Source organism: Eptatretus burgeri, chromosome 2, assembly GCF_056783735.1.
Source record: "Eptatretus burgeri isolate ZD-2024b chromosome 2, Ebu_testis_v1, whole genome shotgun sequence".
NCBI classification, from domain to species: Eukaryota; Metazoa; Chordata; class Myxini; order Myxiniformes; family Myxinidae; genus Eptatretus; species Eptatretus burgeri.
Window position 1 is genome coordinate 5,849,187 of NC_140962.1, and position 20,362 is coordinate 5,869,548.

A 20,362-nucleotide genomic window follows, 5' to 3' on the forward strand; every position below is an offset into this window, starting at 1 on the left:
GGAACGTAACCCCGTGAATAGCAGAGTCTGACAGTGTACCACAATATTTAAAAAAAAACATGTGGACGAGTTATGTCAAAACTAGGTGGATGAGTTGATTAGGTAACAAGAACAAGCTGATTCAATTTTGGTTCAAGTGCAGATCTGGCCTATCAGTGAGGTACAAAACATAAACCGTGTGGCAGAGGTATGCGCTCCTACCAAGTGCCTTTCGAGTTGATGCTAAAATTGCCTTCCATGCTCAAAAATTATATCAATACAGTGATTAAAAATCTGTCTCTTCAGGAATGTTTTTGGCTTGTTTTCAGGAATCGGGGTCTGTTTGCACACTCTCCAGTCGCATGAAGGGAGGTGGGAGAATGTGGAGAGGCCCACCTCCATCACAACAACCTGGAAACAATCCGGGTGGGTATACATTCATTATTTCCATCGAGCTTATTTTTGTTTTTTGTACTGTTAATCCATTCATGACCAATGTATAAAAGTTGAATATGTAACTCTGAGCATGTTGATTTCAAATATGATCTCAGAATTGTGATGTTAGCTGAAGAGAGTCTGGTGATGATTAATGCTGATAACAAAAAGGCCATTTCATACATTGGGAGGTAAAAGAGAAGGTGTACAAGTTTGGTTGTGGTAGGGTAGAGGGGAAGGGATGATAAGAATTTGGAGGTCATCATTTTGCCTTGGCTTTTATAAAATGTATATATGCTTGAGCTCTTGTTTAAACAGGAGATTTCCGCTACGGGGTTTTACCAGAAGAAGGACAAGTGGGTTAAATGGTTGTGGTTGAATAAAGGAATTGTCTCGGACATCTTTTCTTCCACGCTAAATTAAATACCCCGACGTGATGCAAATCGATATACAAGGAGTTACGTACAAGCGTGCAACCAGTCGCCAGAAATGACCAACAAGCCGTGCTCTTCCTAGATGCTCAACCAGCTTCATCGGTGGCATCAGTTTCAATAAAGCTACCGCAATTTTGGCCGAATGACCGCAGTTGTGGTTTACGCAAGTCAAAGCCCAATTTGTCACCTGGAATATTACTACAGAGTTAATGCGGCTTCTATATGTAGCTTCTATATGTGGCTGCATTTGAGCCTCGGGAGTAACTGCTGAAATCGATCTATCCAGGTTCTTTCCAACATCTTTGTTCTTTGTTCCTTTCAGACTTTCTAATTTTTCACAATTCTCTTTGTTCATTCTAATTCTTGCTTTTTCCTCTTTCATCTCTTTTACTCTGTGTTTCTCTCTTTCATTATCTATCTCTCTAAGGAGAAGTGAATTATTGCAGGAAGTTTTCTGTAAGGCTCACTTGGCTGCGCCTGGATGGGTATGAGGATTGAGGAGTAGCGGCTGAAATCCGAATCTTATCCAGGTTCTTCCTGATGACCCCATCTTTGCTCTTTACTTCTTCGGGTTCCTTCTTTGTCTTCCGTTTGATTCAAACACATTTTGGCTCCTTGTCACCAGAGTATGCGATGGAGGTGAGATAGATTTTCCACAACCTCCAACGATCAACCCAGAAACGACTTTGGAGATCGTGCTCGTAAAGCATACGACTCCCTCTGAGCACCACCACTTTCAACAACTTCTTACAACCGAGGATTTAGAAAATCGAAGAGCCACACAACTACTGCGTCATTTGCAGCAGCTTCCTCGGTGACTGCCACGCCACCTTTGACCAGTCGCTTCTTCGCGAGTTGATCTTGCAACGTTTACCACCACGTGTCCACATGATACTTGCAGCTAATGCAGAGCTAGCACTACCTGCTGCTGCAGATCTGGCTGATCATCTCATTGACATAGTTGCACCAATTGTGGCTGATGTGACACCTCCACCACAGCACGTTTCACAGCTACAATCTTAAATGGCAGACCTTACGAAGCTCGTCCTGGAGCTCCAAACTGTGCAATACCGGTCATGTTCATATTTATGTACATCTTATACTCTTATCGGAACAGAGAGAAATGCCATGCCTCAAGCTACTGTTCGCCTTCACCTTCCATGAACATTCCAGGTTGGTGTTGGTACCATGTGACCTTCTGTGCTAATTCTCATCGGTGTAAAGCACTGGTCGCACGGAAATTACGAGGACCACAACTAATAGTGACGAGTTCACCTGAGCCATACGTCAGTAACCTTGTCTTCCTCATAGAGACATAGATCATACTAGCGCACTTCATTTTCTTGTGCATACAGGGTCAGAGGAGAGTACTGTGTCACAACCTGCTGCTGAATGGAAGAATCAACAGGAATATTCATGACATGCTGCGAACAACATTGCTATTGCTACTTTTCGAGAATGTGACCTCCAGTTTAATTTGGGTTTACGTCGCTTATTTCCATGGGTGTTTTCTATTGCTGACACCAGATACTCTATCCTGGGTGTGGATTTTTTGCCTCATTTCAATATTCTCATTTGACGTCAAACATCGCCATCTATTGGATGCCTCAACACAGCATAGTGTTCTCGTTAAAGCATCCACCGTTTCGTTGCTGAATATCACATGTCTTCCATCCATGCCCACGTGCCCTTTTCAGAGAGTACTTTATGACTTAATGCCTATAATGCTCCTATCGGTGACAATCCAGCCCATTAAACACAAGATCACGCATTACATCGAGACCACGGGACCCCCGGTTTTCACATCTGCTAATCGACTAGCACCCAATAAATTATGTATCCCAGCCTAATGACCAGAATTAGGTGGATGATGGGAAGTTTCTTCACTAACCCGATGAGATGAGAAGTGCGGCCCCCTGGTCAATCTGGCTTGAGGGTCACGCGTTTCTGGTGCAAAACCCATGGGTTTGCCGGTGTGACACGCCTCCGTATGCTATGTGCGTACACGCTGTGCACCCACCGGCACGCGATTGTGATGACCTGTTCTGGGCGGGGAGTTCGACTGAGGCGGTGCGCCTGCAAAATGGTAATGCAGGTGTCCTAAGGCGTGCTCAGGGAGGACAGAAACCTCCTGTGGAGCAGAAGGGCGAAAGCTCACTTGATCCTTATTTTCAGTACGAATACGGACCGTAAAAGCGTGCCCTCATGATCCTTTTGAGTTATTGGGTTTTAAACAAGAGGTGGCAGAAAAGTTACTACTGGGATAACTGGCTTGTGGCGGCCAAGCATCCACAGTGACATTGCTTTTTGATCCTTCAATGTTAGCTCTTCCTATCATTTCTAAGCAGAATTCACCAAGTGTTGGATTGGTCACCCACTAACAGGGAATGTGAGCTCGGATTAGACCATAGTGAGACAGGTTGGTTTTACCCTACTGATGCTTTTGTCACCGGGACAGCAGGATCCAGTTGACATCCCGAAGATGGCATTCACCCGTTGTATACCTCACCAACAAGCACTTGCGCCACTTCTTGGAGGCCAGACAATTCTCTGTCCTGACTGAACACAAACCTTTAACTTTCGCTCTATCCACACATTAGGACTCACTCTCCTCGCAGACTTCATCAACTCAGTTACATCGCTCGCAATTCACCACCAACATCGGGCACATCAAAAGATCGCAAACGCGGCGGCTGACACTCTCTCACGCATCAAGGTATTGGTGTTGTCTACTATCAACACAATGACCATCAATTTTAATGCACTTGCAGCAGCACAACGGAAGGACATGGAACTCCATGATCTACAGTCTGCATTCAGTTCACTTACATTTTGTGAGGTACTGCCCCCAGGGATAAACACTTCTTGTGTGCAATACATTGACCAGTCATTCCCTTTCGTCCCTGCGACATTCTGTCGTACAGTCTTCGACGCCTTTCACTCACTCGCACACCCAGGTATTCGAGCAACCCAACGACTCGTCACCACCCCCCCCCCCCCTACGTCTGGCCACACATCAAAGCTGATGTGCGCCATTGGGCCAAGCATTGCCTTCAAAGTCAATGCTCCAAGGTCCAATGTCATACTGTCGCACCACTCTGTAGCTTTTCAACACCAGATAGGCGTTTCGACAGGATGCATGTTGATCTTGTCATTCCCCTACCACCTTCAAACGGGCACGACTATTTACTGACTTGTGTTGACCACTTCACCCGTTGGCTGGAGGCTACATCGAAAGCTGACATCACCATACCTACCATCACCAGGGCCTTTGCCCACACCTGGATCATACGTTTTGGTGTTCCATCAACCATCACTATGGAACATGGTTCCCAGTTTGAATCAGCTTTATTTCCTGAGCCATCTTAACTCCTGGGTACCGACTGTGTGCGAACTACTGCTAACCATCCAGCAGCGAATGGTATGGTGGAGCTTTTCCACCATCAACTCAAGTCTTCCCTGAAAGTGCATGACAACTCAATGCACTGGATGGACGTTGTACCTATGATCCTGCTTGGTAGGCGCGAGCTGCTCTGAAAGAGGCCTTGGATGCTCCACTGCAGAGCTAGTGTACGGTGCACTGCTTTGTCTCCCAGGAGAATTGATCTCAGTGTCCGATGAGGCCATGCCCATCACCACTAACTTAACTGTGCCAATGAACTTTGTGCAGCCATGTAGGGCCTCAGGGTGACACCAACACACACGCCTTTGTCACGCCCAGTTTTTATTCCCCAGGAATTTTCTCCATGCATCCACGTATTTGTATGGCGTGATGCTGTTCGGAAACCCTTTCAGCAACCTTATGATGGACCTCACAAAGTTCTACAATGCTCTGAGAAGACATTCATACTCAATATTAACGGTGGTCGTGATACAGTCTCCACAGATCACTTGAAGCCAGCTTTTCTTCTTGCAGCATCAGAGATAACCCTGCCACTGGTCAACAGGTCGACACCTCCTACAACAATACCCTTCCCACCATATATAAGACTCTCTCTGGGCATCATGTGCACTTCCCAGCACGGTATTTATGAGAGTACATTTTGGTTGTTGACCATTCCTCTTTGCTGTGACTTTTATTTTTACATGGACAGTCAACATCTTGTTCTGCAACATTATGTACTTTGTTTGTACCTTCCATTCGATCAATGCACAAAGAGGGGGAGTACTGTCATGGCATCATTTTACCTTGGCTTTTATAATATATAAATATGCTTGAGCTCTCGTTTATTGGGGGGGATTTCCGGTACGGGAGTTTCTCAGAAGAAGGCCGAATGGGTTGGACGGTGGCAGTTGAATATATGGAATCGACTCGGAATCCGAATGTCTCAGACATCTTTTCTTCTGCGCTAAAATTAAAAGGAAAAGTATGGAGTGTTGACAGATTATGGGAGAGGCTTGGGAACAGATATAACAGAGGAAGGAATGGGAATGTACATCTATAAAATATGTTGAGTGAGGGGTTGGGGTTTTGGATGTAGCTATGGGAGTATTTTGCTTCTGTAATCTGTAAATGATCCCTTCTTATGTTAATGAAGGGGTGGTTGAGTGAATGAGTTTTGCTTACTTCAGCTATGAGATGAAAGATACTCAAAAATACAAAGATTTCCAATTTCCAGCTAAATGCTGTTTTCATCTTGCTTTGAGTAAGCTTCGTCTAGCTGCCTGTACTGACACATTTTATATATGCTGTTTTCAGCAGGCGTACCTCCTGTGGGGCCAATCGTGCCAAGTTTCATGCAGCCTCTGTCCTTACCTGTTGCCACCTCGACTTTTCCCATGGCTCCAATACCAAGTATTTTATAATTTACAATGCAAGCAGCAGATCATGATATTTGAAGGCATTTGAAAAATAAATAAATAAAACGAAGCAGACTTGATTGCTTCGTTGTTCGATAATTAGTGTTGGGAACAAAATATCATGGTATTCATTTCTATTTAGTTCAAATTTTATCTTGTAGTTCCAGCCATTAACATAGAGGAATAATTGCCCAGTTTCACCTTTTTTGACTATTTGAACAGCTTTATACAAGTTTACTGATGTAATTTTAAGAGGCTGATCTTCCACTTCTCTCTGACCCATTTTGTTTGCACGTGTGTGTGTGTGTGTGTGTGTGTGTGTGTGTGTGTGTGTGTGTGTGTGTGTGTGTGTGTGTGTGTGTGTGTGTGTGTGTGTGTGTGTGTGTGTGTGTGTGTGTGTGTGTGTGTGTGTGTGTGTATATATAATTTTAAACATTAATTTCAATTGATAAATTCTCCTCTTTCTTATTTTGTGCAATGAAATCTTGTTTGCACACACTTCAGCCAAGTAAAATGTTCTTCAACTGGAAAACATGCACATATTTGTCCAATCATTACCTTATTATTATAAAAGCATTCTTAATAACAGCAAATGTATGACAACACTCTGCATTACATTTAGTCTACCATAATTTTTAGCCACGTCGCGTTGCGAACGCTGGCTCTAAGAGAGCTCCGCGTTGTTCTTCTTGTTGTTGTTGTTCTTCTTCTGGTGAAGACAAAACCTTTATGACGTGGCTCTTGGACACATTTGTCCTTGTTCATACTTGAGCCCTGCTTTTGTTGACAGTGTTTGAAGTGGCAGTATGAAAGTTGGTTGGCAGTTGTCTCATGATCAGTGGATCAGAGATGCTCCATTTTGTATTGGTGTCATAAATTATTTACCTGTTTGTTAGATGGTGTCTTAGTACAGTGTGGGGTTAATACTCGTAAGCCTAACAATCGATACAGAACACGTTGGTCATCATATACACCGCTATGCAAGAGTCTTATACATTTTGCTTCCATGACGTTCTAAAAATATTGTTTATAGGATTCTTATATTACTTTTTATCTGTCCAAATAATCCCATACACCTTTAATGACAATGAAATCTGGGCTTTGAAGGGACCATTCCATGCATTGAAGGACTCCTAGCTTCCTCTTTCTTTTGCAAATAAGCTTTAATCCAGCTGAGTCTCTTGGATCATCATCTTTCTGTAAAATGAAGTTTGGGCCAATAAGTCTTGCAACACTGGCTCCGGATACTACATGATGAATCAAAATTTATTTCTACCTTATTGTTGTCAATATACCATCGATTTTTAGCAATTTTCAAACACCACTTGAGGATGTGCACCCCAAACTTGAATTGAACCTCCTCTATGCTTAATTGTTGACTTCAAGCAAGGCACACTTCTGTTGCCTGATCAAATTATTATCAAATTTATTTAATTGTCAACATAAGTTTCTGTTTTTTGTCATCTCACAAATTGTCTTCGATTTAATTAGATCCAAATAACTAAAACTTTGACTCGTCTGTCCAAAAGCACCTTTGACAATTGTTCCATAGTCCAATTTCTGTGTTATTGTGCATATTTTGTCCTTTTAGTCTTGTTCTCCTTACTTCACAAAGGTTTCCTTACTACAACAAATCCTTTAAGTCCAAATTTCCAAAGTGACCTTCGTACTGTTGGTGGATGGACCATGACACCTGAGCTTTCTTCCAGTTCTTTTGTCAATCCAATGCTTGTCTTATTTTACTCATTAAGGATATTATCTTGAAGTATTGCTCAACCTTGTTAGATAGCTTTTTGGGTCTTCCATTCCTGGGTTTGTCAATTTCAATCAAGTACATAGTTCTCTGTACTTCTTGGTTGCGCTTCGGATACCACACCTTGAAAAATTGAGTAATTGTGAGATATTTTACTTAATGTTTTTCCATCTTTATACAGAACATAATTTTGTGTTAAGCTAACAGTTAATCCTCATCGATCTGTATTCTGCAGTAATGAAAGGGGGTTAAGCTGTATGGATGTGTAGAGAGGAATACCTAATGTTTATGACAAGGGACACCCAACAATTAGTCATTAATTTCATTTGATTGGTAAATGTCATGGATTAGCTATAACACTTCATAATAGCTGCTCAGTGCTCATAAATAGTTACCTCTGCCACGAAGGTGGATGGAGGATATGTTTTTCTCCCTGTTTGTCTGTCTGTCTGTTAGCAGGATATCTACAAAAGTTAGGGACGGATTTGGCCGAAACTTTGTGGACAGGTTGGGTGTGTGACAAGTACAAATTGATTTGATTTTGGTGACGATCCGGATCTGGATGCGAGAATTAAAAAAAAAAAATTCAAGTGATTCCTCACAATTGAAAGATAGGGCCAAGAATGATATATAGCATTATATTTGAAAAGTTATGGACAGGTTATGGCTGGATGAGTTGGGTGTTGATAACAAGTGAAATCCTTCAATACAGCGCGTATGGTGAAGCAAATGAGTACACTAATGTTAAAATATGCAATTTATGCTTTTTCAGTTGAAAAACAATAAAAGCGTACTTAATATTTGAAATGTAAAAATCTTGTTATTATTGTGATAAGCACCTTTATATATAAGAGAAGGAATGAAATCGTTCGATACAGCGTGGCAGGGGACCGCAAAAGAATGATAGCATAAGAAGAACTTAGCTTTCAGCATTCGGCGATTGGCGCGAAATGCGATAGTGGGCGGAAATGACGTCTTTCGGCGCGAAATGCGATGGTGGGCAGAAATGACGTCTTTCGGCGCGAAATGCCATGGTAGGCGGAAATGATGTCTTTCGTTCGTTCATACGTTTCATTTCGTTCATGAGGGCGCGTTTCTTCGTTTTTTTTTTCCGTCAAGAAATTAATTAAATGTTTTTCACATATATCACACATTAGTTTCACAAATTTCCATTGAAATACTTGGGTATTTCCATCAATTGTCGCCATTTCCGTCGAGGTTATGCACTGTGTCTACTGGACGGCCGTCATTGGCTGTTTTGAGGCATGTGGGGGAGGGGGGGACACCAGAGACGTGGGAGACGTGGGAGATGCCGGTGGGGACATTTCAAACTCGGTGCAATTGTATACAGCGCACGCGCTGTAAAAAGACTTTCATACATTGGGATGTAAAAGAGAGGGTTTACATTTTTCACACTGGGAGGTAAAAGAGAGCGACATCAACAAGCCTATTCGATTTTAGTTCAAGTCTGGATGCAGATCCAGTCTATCAGTGGGATACACAACGTAAACTGTTGAGCCTGGCAGAGTTTTGCGCTCTACCGAGTGTCATTCTATACTTTTGTCGTCATGACATATTGGGCATGTGATTGAATGAATTACATAGAAAGTATTGTCTTTTTGTTTGTCTTTTTCTTCTTATTTACTTTTATTCTCCCATTCGTCTGTGTCTGTGTGTGTGTGCGTGTGTGTGTGTGCGTGTGTGCGTGTGCGTGTGTGCGTGTGCGTGTGCGCGCGCGCGTGTGCGCGTTTTGTTGCTTGATTAATAAACTGACCCCTGATCTGTTTTTAAGTTGGTAGCCCCTCTCGTCTGTTAAAATTATGCACTAATTTGTATCCCCTAATCTGTTGATGCTTATATCGTGGGAGATAGTTTTTTAACCTTTTCGTACTCATTTGTAATATTTATAAAATCTATTGAACGGTTTGTTATCCTCGTGTAAAATGTGGAATGGCAAAGAAGGTATTTCTGTAGATTAATAATTGTACACCACTCCTTCCCAATTCCATATCTTGGCGATGCATGATGTCATCGCTGGGTGCCGAAGGAAGGGAGTACTCAGTTTTTCCTCCATTTATTTTCTTTCTTGCTTATTTGTTTGTTTGTCCGGGCGATATCTCAGCCATCCTTTGAGCTAGGAAGCTGAAATTTGTGGACATAAGTGAGGATGTGCTTTGGCAAAAACATTGTTTTTTAATTTTTTTGATTTATCAATGTGATTAATTATTTCATTATTGTCATTTTAATTATTTATTTTATTTCTCATCTGGGCAATATCTCGGGCACCTTCTGAGCTAGGAAGCTGATATTTGGACATGACGGTGAACAAGTGATTTTGCTATTAAAGTATTTTGATTTATTGATCGATTAATTATTTTCTTTCTTGTTTGCCCAAGTGATATCTCAGCCATCCTTTGAGCTATGAAACTGAAATTTGGGGACAAAAGTGAAGATGTGCTTTGGCAAAAACATTATATTTTGATTGATCAATTTTTTGTCGATCAACACTGTCGAGGCTTGTATGAGAGCCAACAATCAATTAATTGAATAATTACTTTATTATTATTGATTTATTAATTATTTATTTATTTTATTTCTCATCCTGGCAATATCTCAGGCATATTTTGAGCTCGGAAGCTGATCTTTGGACATGACAGTGACCAAGTGATTTGGCTATAAAGGGTATTTTTGGATTTACTGATTAATCGATTAATTATTCATTTTTCGATGAATTACTTAATTTTCAAAAAGTTACAGATTTGGATGAAACAGTGGTGGTTTAGGTATGCTATTTGGCAATTGATTGAGAAATTAATTATTTTACGATTATTATTTTTTTATTTTAATTATGCAATTAATCAATTATTCGACACCGCTCCCTCCCAATTCCAACCCCATGTGCTGCAAGGCAGCATCGCTAGGTGCCGAAGGTGTCCCGACGATGTCGTGCACTGGAGGATTTGTTATTTATTTATTTGGCATGGGAGCGGTGTACTTTGAATGCACCACTACTTGTCAGTATTTTGATTGCATACACACGGTGAAAACGTGGCCTCATGATCCTTTTGACTTTTTGCGTTTTAATGATGGATCCTATATTGTTTTTCTCTTCTTGCACTTGTTAAATTTTGAAGATTCCAAGACCCTTCAACGAAGTGGAATTTAATGAAATAGTTTTGAAACTGAAATTCTCAATGATTCACCAATACAACTTAACCAATAACTTTTTTTTATTTATCCTTGTGCTGCTATTATAGTGATGGATCCCACACAACTGATGGCCCAGCAGCAGGCTTATATCAACCAACAAGCTTATGCCATGGTCAGTGAAAAGATTTTCTTGCTCAAACATCATGATATGATATAGAGGAGCACATTCTGGTTTTTATGGTATTTTACGCTTTCAACACCATACAAGTTGTAATGTAACTCGAGATACATGGTTTGCAAGAGGTTTGGTCCAGCTATCCAAAGATTTTTTTTGTATACAGTATCGAGGCTCATCGTGGAGATTTAACACAGAACGGATCAGAAAGTAACAGAACAAAATGAACAGTGGAAACAGAGGGGGTGAGGGCTGGGGGGGGGGATACCAATGGCAGAGATGAGGGACAATATAGTGGGAGACTTTGAGAAATAAGAGATGTGGGGAAGACTGAGGGCTCGGGGAGGACACCGGGTGTACAATGTGGATACAGCCATAAACTCTCAGTCACAAAATAAGTGAAAAAAATAGAAATAATTAAAAAAAACTTCTTTTGTGGCAGGTAGTATTTAATCCAACACAAAGAACAAAAGCTTGTGAACTAATACCCATATGTACCTTATGTCAACCTTCTATGTTATTCAATCCTGTGAGGATCGTTTTTGTCAGGCACAGCAAATGGCAGCTGCTGCTCTACAGCAGCAACAGCACCAGCAGCCTCAGCCACAGTTCCAGCAGCAACAGCAGCCTCAGCCACAGTATGAGCAGCAACAACAAGCACAGCAGCAGCAACAACTACTGCAGCCAAAGTTAGATGTGCAGAACACCCAAAGTGCAGATGAGGTAGATACATCTGACATGTGTTTTGCTGAATGTCCTTGGCATGTTTTTATCTGATGTGATGCACTTTTTGTGAAAAAAAAAATGTATTTGATGATGAAAGTGCCTCACCCACAGACTACAGCTCCCACAGCTGATCATCAAAGAGAAAAGCCATCTTCAAGTAAATCTGAAACATTTGAGGATCACAAGAACTACTTCCAGAAACTCAGTGAGTTTTTAGCCTTCATCTGTTGGTGTTGTTATGTAATCAATTAATCAATCATGACCTATATTCAGATTATTGGAAATAATATGGGAAGCACAAGTGATACACATCCATGGGTCATACACACTGAGAAATTACAATTAAATGGTGATTGAAATTTTGGTAGAATCGATTATCACAAATACAGTGCCTTTTGAAAGTCTACACCCCCTTTCAAAAATTTCACCTTTTGTTGCGTTATAGCCTGGGATTAAATTGCATTAAATCAGACTTCCCCTCCCCCCCCACCACATTTATTTACACATTGTACCCCACAACTTCCAAGTGAAAAACAAATTCTACAAATTTCAGAAAATTAATTAAAAATACAAAACTGGAATATCTTGGTTGGATAAGTGTCCACCCTGCTGAGTTACTACATTCTGGAAGCAACTTTGACAGCAATTACAGCTGCAATTATGTTGGGATAGGTCTCCACCAACTTTTCACACCTTGGTTGGGCAATATTTGTCCATTCTTCTGCACAAAACTGTTCAAACTCATTCAAGTTGTGTGTGGAGCATTGATGGACAGCAATCTTCAAGTCATGCCACAGATTTTCGAATGGATTTTGGTCGGGGCTCTGACTGGGCCACTCAAGGACATAACAGCTTGGGCCTTCACCAATCCAGTGTTGGTGTCAGGTCAGGTCAGATTAGGTCTGTGACTTGCTTACAAGTACCATGAAAACCTGTACTAACCTGTTCCATGGTCGGGTTGTCGGCGACTGAACCGTCTCCCACACCAAGTTTCTTGGTGAGGAGGGTATACGATATGGACATCCAGCAGAATGAAGAACAAAACCTGTCACAGGGTGGAGGAGATCCTTGTGTGCCGAGGGCCATGCTTATCTAGTGCCCAACTGTGTCTGTGGACGGCCTTCGCAGGGCAGCTCACCAGATGACAGGATTGGGGAAAAGTCTTCGGGACCCCCAATCTTTGATGACAGGAGGGAAACCATTGCAGTCGTGTGTGTCTAAGTGGTGCTGAGGTGTCGTCCACCAGATGGCGGTCTCTTTGGGTTAACCTGAGACGGTCCCTTTGGATGGGTGCCTGGAATGTCCTATCTCTAAGAGAGGATGATCACCTGTCTCTGTTATCATCTGAGCTCAACTCTTTGAACATCGGTATTGCATCACTCTCTGAGGTTCGGAGACCAGATTGCGGGGTTATCAAGGCGGGTGGTTGCATCTACTATAGGTCTGGTCACTCTGATGGTTACCATTCCCAAGGACTTGCTGTGGCTATGTCCAATAAGCTGACTCCAATGATAATTGAGGGAACACCGGTCAACGACCGTATTATGAGACGAAGGATTCGTCACTCCTTGGGTGTCATTTCCCTGGTCTCTGTATATGCTCCGACTGAGGCGAGTGATCTCACCGTGCAGGATGCATTCTATGTTACACTCGAGTCTGTGGTTGATCAGTGCCCCAGGTGAGATACTCTTCTTGTCTTGGGGGATTTCAATGCATCGCCTGGAACTGATAGGGATGGTTACGAGACATGTGTTGGTCCCCATAGGTCAGGAACTGTGAACCAGAATAGCACTAAGTTCCTTGAATTTGCAAGAAGTCATGGACTAGGGTGGCTGGTTAATGGTTTCAGCACCCACAGGCTCATCACTGGACTCGGTATTCCGACGATGGTGGTGTGGCAAAGGAGATTGACCATGTGCTCGTTGATGGTCGCTGGAGGATGATCCCGAACTGCAGGGTCTACCTGAGTGCTCAGTTCCTCAATTCTGACCACAGGCTTATTGTGGCAACTCTGAAGTTGCAGCTTAAATCCTAAAGAATGGTACCATCCCAGCCTCGGCTGGATGTTGGCAAGCTCAAGGATGAGAGGGTAGCTGAGGAGCTTGTGAACAGGCTGAGTGGGGATTTGGGGGGTGTGGGTGCTTTGGGGGATCCTGAAGAGTAATGGAGTACCTTCAAGACCACCATCCTTGATGTTGCCGGAAGATGTCTTGGAACTTACCGTCGGGCGAAGAAGATTTTTGCTTTTCATCGGACACTGGATAAAATTGAACAGAGTCGCAGGGCCAGGCTGAATGGCAGAGCTGAGCTGTTCAGGGAGCTGAGGCGTAAAACTGTACGTGCACTAAGGGTGGACAAGGAGGCCTATTTGTGAGGAATCAGTGAGGGGGTAGAGCATCACCTGTTGTCAAGTGATTTTTGTCCTGCTTGCAGGGGAATTCGTGCAGTGTGTTCGTCCAAGCCCATCCTTCAGTGTACTGCAGTTAGAGCAGAGGGCGGTGGCTCTTGACAGAGAAGTCCGAAGTGAAGGCCCCCTGGGCCGGTTACTTTGATTGGCTGTACCAGGCTGTTCCACCAGCTGTTGAGTTGGATGTCAGGGGTGTTGCATTCCCTATTGCTGACCCTCCAATCAACTGTGATCCACCTTCGTTTGTGGAAACACAGGCTGTGGTGAATCGGTTGAAATGGGGTAAAGCTCCGGGGATCTGTGGCATCCATGCTGAACTTCTCAAGGCTGGTGGAAATGTTGTACTCGTGTCGTTGCATGCAGTTCTTGGATGACAACCCCATAACATCATCCCAACTGACTGGAAGAGGGGCCTTTTTGTCCATCTCTGGAAACGGAAGGGTGAGCGCAAAGACGGCAACAACCACCGAGGGGTGACGCTGCTCTCGGTGCCAGGCAAGGTCTTTGTTCGGATAATTCTTGATAGGGTTTGCCACCATCTGCTTTGGCACCAGCGTCCAGAGCAGTTAGGCTTCACACCAAAGAGATCAACCATTGACTGTATCCTTGCTCTTCCGGTCCTCACCGAACGCAGACGAGAGTTTCGGCAGGGGCTGCTTGCAGCCTTTGTTGATCTCTGTAAAGCATTTGATTTCGTGAATCGGGATGCCCTCTGGAGGATTCTTTGTCTTCGTGGGGTGCCATCAAAACTGATCGATCTGATGTCTGAACTCTACTCTGGTACTGGGAGTGCTGTGAGATGTGGTGTTACCATCTCTGACTTATTTCCCGTTGTTATTGGAGTTCCTCAGGGGTGTGTTCTGGCCTCCACACTTTTCAGCACTTGTATGGACTGGATTCTGGGGAGGGTGTCGGAGAGATCAAGCTGCGGTGTATCGTTTGGGAATGTCACAATCTCTGACCTTGATTTCGCAGATGATAGTCATCGTTGCGGAGACTTTAGATATCCTTTTGGGGGTCCTCGAGGTGCTTAATGAGGAGTCGGAGCCACTGGGATTACGGGTTTCCTGGGTCAAAACTAAGATCCAGGCTTTCAATGACATCTTGGACGCTGCTATCCTGTTTGTACCTGTTTGTGGTGAGGATGTTAAGGTCACAAAGAGATTCACTTACCTTGGCACTGATATTCATGTCTCTGCTGGCTATAAGCCAGACGTCAACAGACATCTGGGTCGGGCCTGGGGAGTCATGGACTCACTGGATCATGGGGTTTGGCACTGACGGTACCTGTGCGGGAGAACGAAAGTCCGAGTCTTCAGGTCCTTGGTGCTTCCAGTCTTGCTCTATGGATGTGAGACTTTGACTCTGACCAGGGATCTGAAGCAGAGACAAAATTCCTTTTGTACCAGATCCCTTCGGAGGATCCTTGGCTATCGCTGGTCGGACTTTGTGTCCAATGAGAGGTAGCTGAGATCGACTCAAATGAGATTTGTTACCTGCATAGTACGTGAGCGTCAGCTGTGGTTGTATGGACATGTGGCTCATTTTCCTGACACTGATCCTGCTCACCAGATTATCTCAGCTAGGTAGCCTTTAAGTGGAGGAGGCTCATGGGCTGACCACATGCCTAGTGGTTGCAGCAGGTTGATCAGCATCTCAAGGAGATGGGGATGGATCAGGCATCTGCCTGGGGGATGGCCAGACGGAGGCCCTTGGAGTACCGGCGGAAAGTGGACACAGCGACGTGCCGCTCCGGTGCATGCTCCCATACCTGACCTGACCACTCTATTGTCACTTTGGCCCTGTGCTTCGGGTCATTGTCATGTTGAAAGGTGAACTTCCATCCCAATTTCAGCTTTCTTGCTGAGGGCAACAGGTTTCCTCTCGGATTTTTCTGTGTTTTGCTGCATCAATTTTCTCTTCTATCCTGACAAGTACCCAAGGCCCTGCTGATGAGAAACATCCCCATAACATGATGCTGCCACCACCATACTTCACAGTGGGGATGGTGTTATTTGGGTGATGTGCTGCATTGGGTTTGCGCCAAACACAACATTTTGTACTTTGGCCAAAAAGTTCCAAAAAGTTTCATCTGAAGCCAAATGGCTTCAGAATTTCTGGAGTGTTTTTTTGCATACCTCAAACGGAACTCATGGTGGGTTTTATTTATTAATGGCTTCCTTATTGCCACCCTCCTGGACAGGCCAGACTTATGGAGTGCTTGGTATATTGTTGTCTCATGCACAGTGACCAGTCTTTGCCATAAAGGTCTGTGGCTCTTTCAAAGTTGCCATTGGCCTCTTGGTGGCCTATCAGTCTCCTCCTTGCTTGATCATCCAGTTTGGAGGGACAACCTGATCTCGGCAGGGTCTTGGTGGTATCATACGCCTTCCACTTCTTCATGATTGCCTTGACTGTGCTCCACGGGATAGTCAAGGCCTTTGAAATATTTTTATACCCATCCCGTGATCCGTGCCTTTTCACAACTTTATCCCGGAGGTCTTTTGAAAGCTCCTTCGTGCTCACGGGTGAGCATTTGCTGTGACATTCACTATCCAGCAGAGGAAATCTACAGGAACAGCTGATTTTATTCTCGTTGATTATTAACAAACAATTCAGACATCGATTCATCTCCAAAGAGCTTGCATCGTCAACTTCTGAAATGTCATGCTTTGTACCTGATGTGATGCCAATTTCAGCTTTTGCTTTGGTTACCTTTTTTGAATGTCAGCTTTTGAGCAGCCACATCCATTAGAACCACTTGTGCTATTGCATATGTTAATTTTCACAAGGTTACATTCACATCTCTCTTAACACAGTTTGCAGTCAGGTTGTTGGAAAGATCTGTACCCAACAATCATCTGTCACAAAAAATAGCAAATTCTAAGATTCGTGCTATCACTTTTGCAGTTTCGGCTTTCCACCTTGACTTTCAGTGATAAACTAGAACCTCACTCGGTGGAGTGCATACCTCCGCAGCAAGTCTGAACAGTTTACATTTTGCATGCCACTGATGGGCCAGATCTGCATCCAGACCTCAATCAAAATCGAATTGCCTCGTTCTTGTCATCAACGCAACTTATCCACCAAGTTTTGCCAAAACCTATCCATAACTTTTTGAGATATCGTGCTATATATCGTTTTGGCCCTATCTCAATGGTGAAGAACAACTTTAAAAATTCTCGTTTTCAGATCCGGATCTTCCTCAGAATCTAATCAATTCGTCTTTGTCACACACCAACCTGTCCACCAAATTTCTTCCAAATATGTCCTAACCTTTTCAGATATCCTACTCACAGACAGACAAACAGATAGAGGTGAAAACATAACCTCTGTTCAGCATTGGTGGCAGAGGTAATTGGAATGGCACTCAGTAGAGCACGTACCTCCGCCAGGCTGGACATTTTGTGTGTTGTGTTCCACTGATAGGCTTGATCTGCATCCAGACCTTTAAAAAATTTAATCGGCTTGTTCTTGTCACCTTCCCATCTTATCCACCAAGGTTTGTCATAATCCGTCCACAACGTTTTGAAATATCATGCTATATATCGTTTTTGGCCCGATCTTTGGATGGTAAAGAATCACTTTAAAAATTCTAGTGTCCGGATTCGTATCCGGATGTTCACCAAAATCTAATCAATTCATCCTCGTCACACACCCAACCTGTTCACTAGGTTTTTCTTCGAATCCATCCAAAACTTTTATTTATATATCATACTCACCGACAAGCAGATGGACAGACAGACAAACAGGGGTGAAAACATAACCTTTGTCCACCTTTGGAGGCGAAGGTAACAAACCCAAAAATATACAAACAAAAACAGACACTTCTCAAATTATACATAATATGATATCCAAAATGTATCTGTAAAAGTGTCATGTCCAAAGCTGTATTTTTGTATAATTGAGTGATTGAGTTGTCTCATGGACTTATAACCTCACATTGCTGGAAAAATAATGAAATTAACTTGCTGGGGAGTTGAACATTTAACTGTGTAGACCACTATTCAAACACGTGTTTTATCCATTCATATTTTACACGATTTTTTATATTTCTTTTTTGTAATAACCGTTGTTTTCGTAGGTCTTACCAAACCACCAATCTCCCGGCCAGTGGGAAAGACTCTGATGACTCCACCTCCAGTAACAGTGGAAAAAGCACTGGTCCGATCAGACTCGCATCGAGGTCAGTGGAGATACAAATTCACCCAGTGGAGCCTATCTTTGGTGTGAATCAGATACGTAGCTACCTTTTGCTTGTTTGTATTCCCACTTTTCCCCTGTTGGTCTTCGCACAGTTTTGTCACCTTAACTGCTGGTATCAATTGGACGGTGATGGAAGTATGATAACTACTATAAATAGCAATTAGAAGCTGATGTTTCAGGCATTAACCCATTGTTGGAGCAAAAAGAGGGAGATGGGATAAGGGTGAGGGTTTATAAAGTGTCAGAGGTGCATGCGTCAGAGCTACGTCAGGGATCAGGGAGTCTGTGGGGTGAGAATGATTCATTTTTACACCTCAGAAAAGGAAGAATCAGGGGTCAGGAGTTACGAGTCAAGGAGACTGGGACTGGCAGAAAAGGGCAGATATTAGGGGAACAAAGAAGTGAAAAAAGAAGAAACTGATAACAGGAAAATGAAGAGAGGTAGGGTAGATAAAATGAAATACAGTGCAATAAAAAGAAGAGAAATGGGAAAATATTCCAAAGTTGTAAAGGACAGGAGGGAATTAAAAGTGCTCATTAATCACATGGGGAGGAGGAGGGTGGGGGGTTGTGTCATCCTGAAGATTAGGCATTTTTACCCTGCGCACGCAAAGCGGGGTTAAGCAATTGGTTCACTTCCATCTGTCCGTCCGTCCAGCCGTCCATCCACAAACATCGGTGTATTATCGAGGAACAACTCAATTTTACTGGAACATTATATTTTGAACACAAATCGGAAAACAAACCTGCAGTTTAGCAGTACTTTGGCTCTGAATTCGTCCCGATTGCTCATGCGCAGAGCCGAGCAAATTTCACTGGGCGACAAGGGTCAAGAAAAGTGGTGATTTGGAAAATATATATTTATTATAGGGTTACTGAGAACCGAGAATGATCAATACAGTGCCAAATCGTTACAAAGTGCTGTCCTCAGCAAATAATTTATTTACCAAGTGTTGGTTGTGGTCGAGTTCCTTGTCTGGAACACTGTAACAGCGCTCTTTCTTCTGTAAAAAAATTCTCCACTGCCGGTTGTGGATCAAAGTGTGCACTCCCAGGACTATTGAGTGCGATGTATATCTGACTGTTGATGGCCTGTCTTGACGAGCTCGACTGTTTGGGGATCTTCAGGATAGTGACATGAAACAGCACGTTCAGGTCCATCACTATGAAGAGTCAGTGACAGGTAAGCTTGTACCATCTTGGAAAACACAGCTCCAGTCACAGAGATCTTCATCCAGATGGTACAGTTTTCCAGTGCCATCTGTAACATCACATGGTACAGGAAAGGAACGTTACCACAAGCGAAGTGTCTTCTGACTCACTTTGACCCGATATCAACCTTTTCCCCATCCCATCTCCCTCTTTTGCTCCGCCAAAGGTTTAACAGCCGAAACAGCAGTTCTCCTTTCTTCACACAGCGATTGGCATACCGCCATCAATGTCCTATTGATTCCATCCATTGTTCTACCTGTTTGGTGAAACAGATCAACACGAGCCTTCACAAGCAAGAATAGTTTTACATCTACTTGGAGTCACATTAAGACAGATAGTGTGAGATGAATTTCAATCAACTGAACAGCACCTGCAATTAACTGTCTTAAGTTAAATTTTCAGAAGTGAACAGTATTCAGCTGAATAGCATTTGCTTCTGTACATTCAAATGAAAAGCATTCAGCTCTGTTTATCTCTGGTGTTTGCCTGCTTTCTGGTAAATAGCATTCACCCTTGTGCTTTCAGCTATATTGCTTGGCTGTCTTCAGCTCCTTGTGTTCACTTATTAGCCCGTGCGTGCGTGCGTGCGCTCCCTAACTGTTTAACATTTCACTGGTCAAATGAATACATGGAGACGATCAACATACACTGTCATTTAAAATGGATGCATGGGTGGACAGAGAACAACAATTATTCAAAGAAAGATGTAGGAATAGTTTCACATGATCATTTCGTGACCATCCCCACTTTGTTTACATACTTTTTGGCATACCATCCCTGCCAGGGCATAACTTTGTCCATCTGTTCATGGCATAACTTTTTTTTGCCAATTGAGCTTTTTTCATCAAATTTTCAACAAACTTTTATTTTGAGAATATGGAGAGCACAAATTAATAAATGAGTCAAAATATCAAAGGACAAAGTCACAGTAAGTACAATTAGGCCTTGTCAGCCCTTCTGCCACTGCACTGACGGGTTTTCTTCTTTAATCGCTTCCATGTTTTATTTATTTATTTACCATTGACCTTCATTGTGTCTGTCCAGGCCATAACCTTTTTACCATTTGAGCTTTTGTCATCAAAGTT

At 43.0% G+C, this 20,362-nt stretch overlaps 1 protein-coding gene across 1 annotated transcript in view; it reads left to right on the forward strand.

Annotated features, from left to right (window-relative positions):
- Positions 1 to 20,362, forward strand: part of LOC147031312 (unconventional myosin-XV-like) — a 443,397-nt gene that overhangs the window by 179,276 nt on the left and 243,759 nt on the right. The window contains exons 17-22 of the mRNA XM_085861560.1: positions 309 to 405; positions 5,548 to 5,643; positions 10,659 to 10,723; positions 11,276 to 11,449; positions 11,564 to 11,657; positions 17,944 to 18,045. Coding sequence (XP_085717686.1) covers positions 309 to 405; positions 5,548 to 5,643; positions 10,659 to 10,723; positions 11,276 to 11,449; positions 11,564 to 11,657; positions 17,944 to 18,045 — 628 coding nt within the window. The remainder of the gene's footprint in view (positions 1 to 308; positions 406 to 5,547; positions 5,644 to 10,658; positions 10,724 to 11,275; positions 11,450 to 11,563; positions 11,658 to 17,943; positions 18,046 to 20,362) is intronic.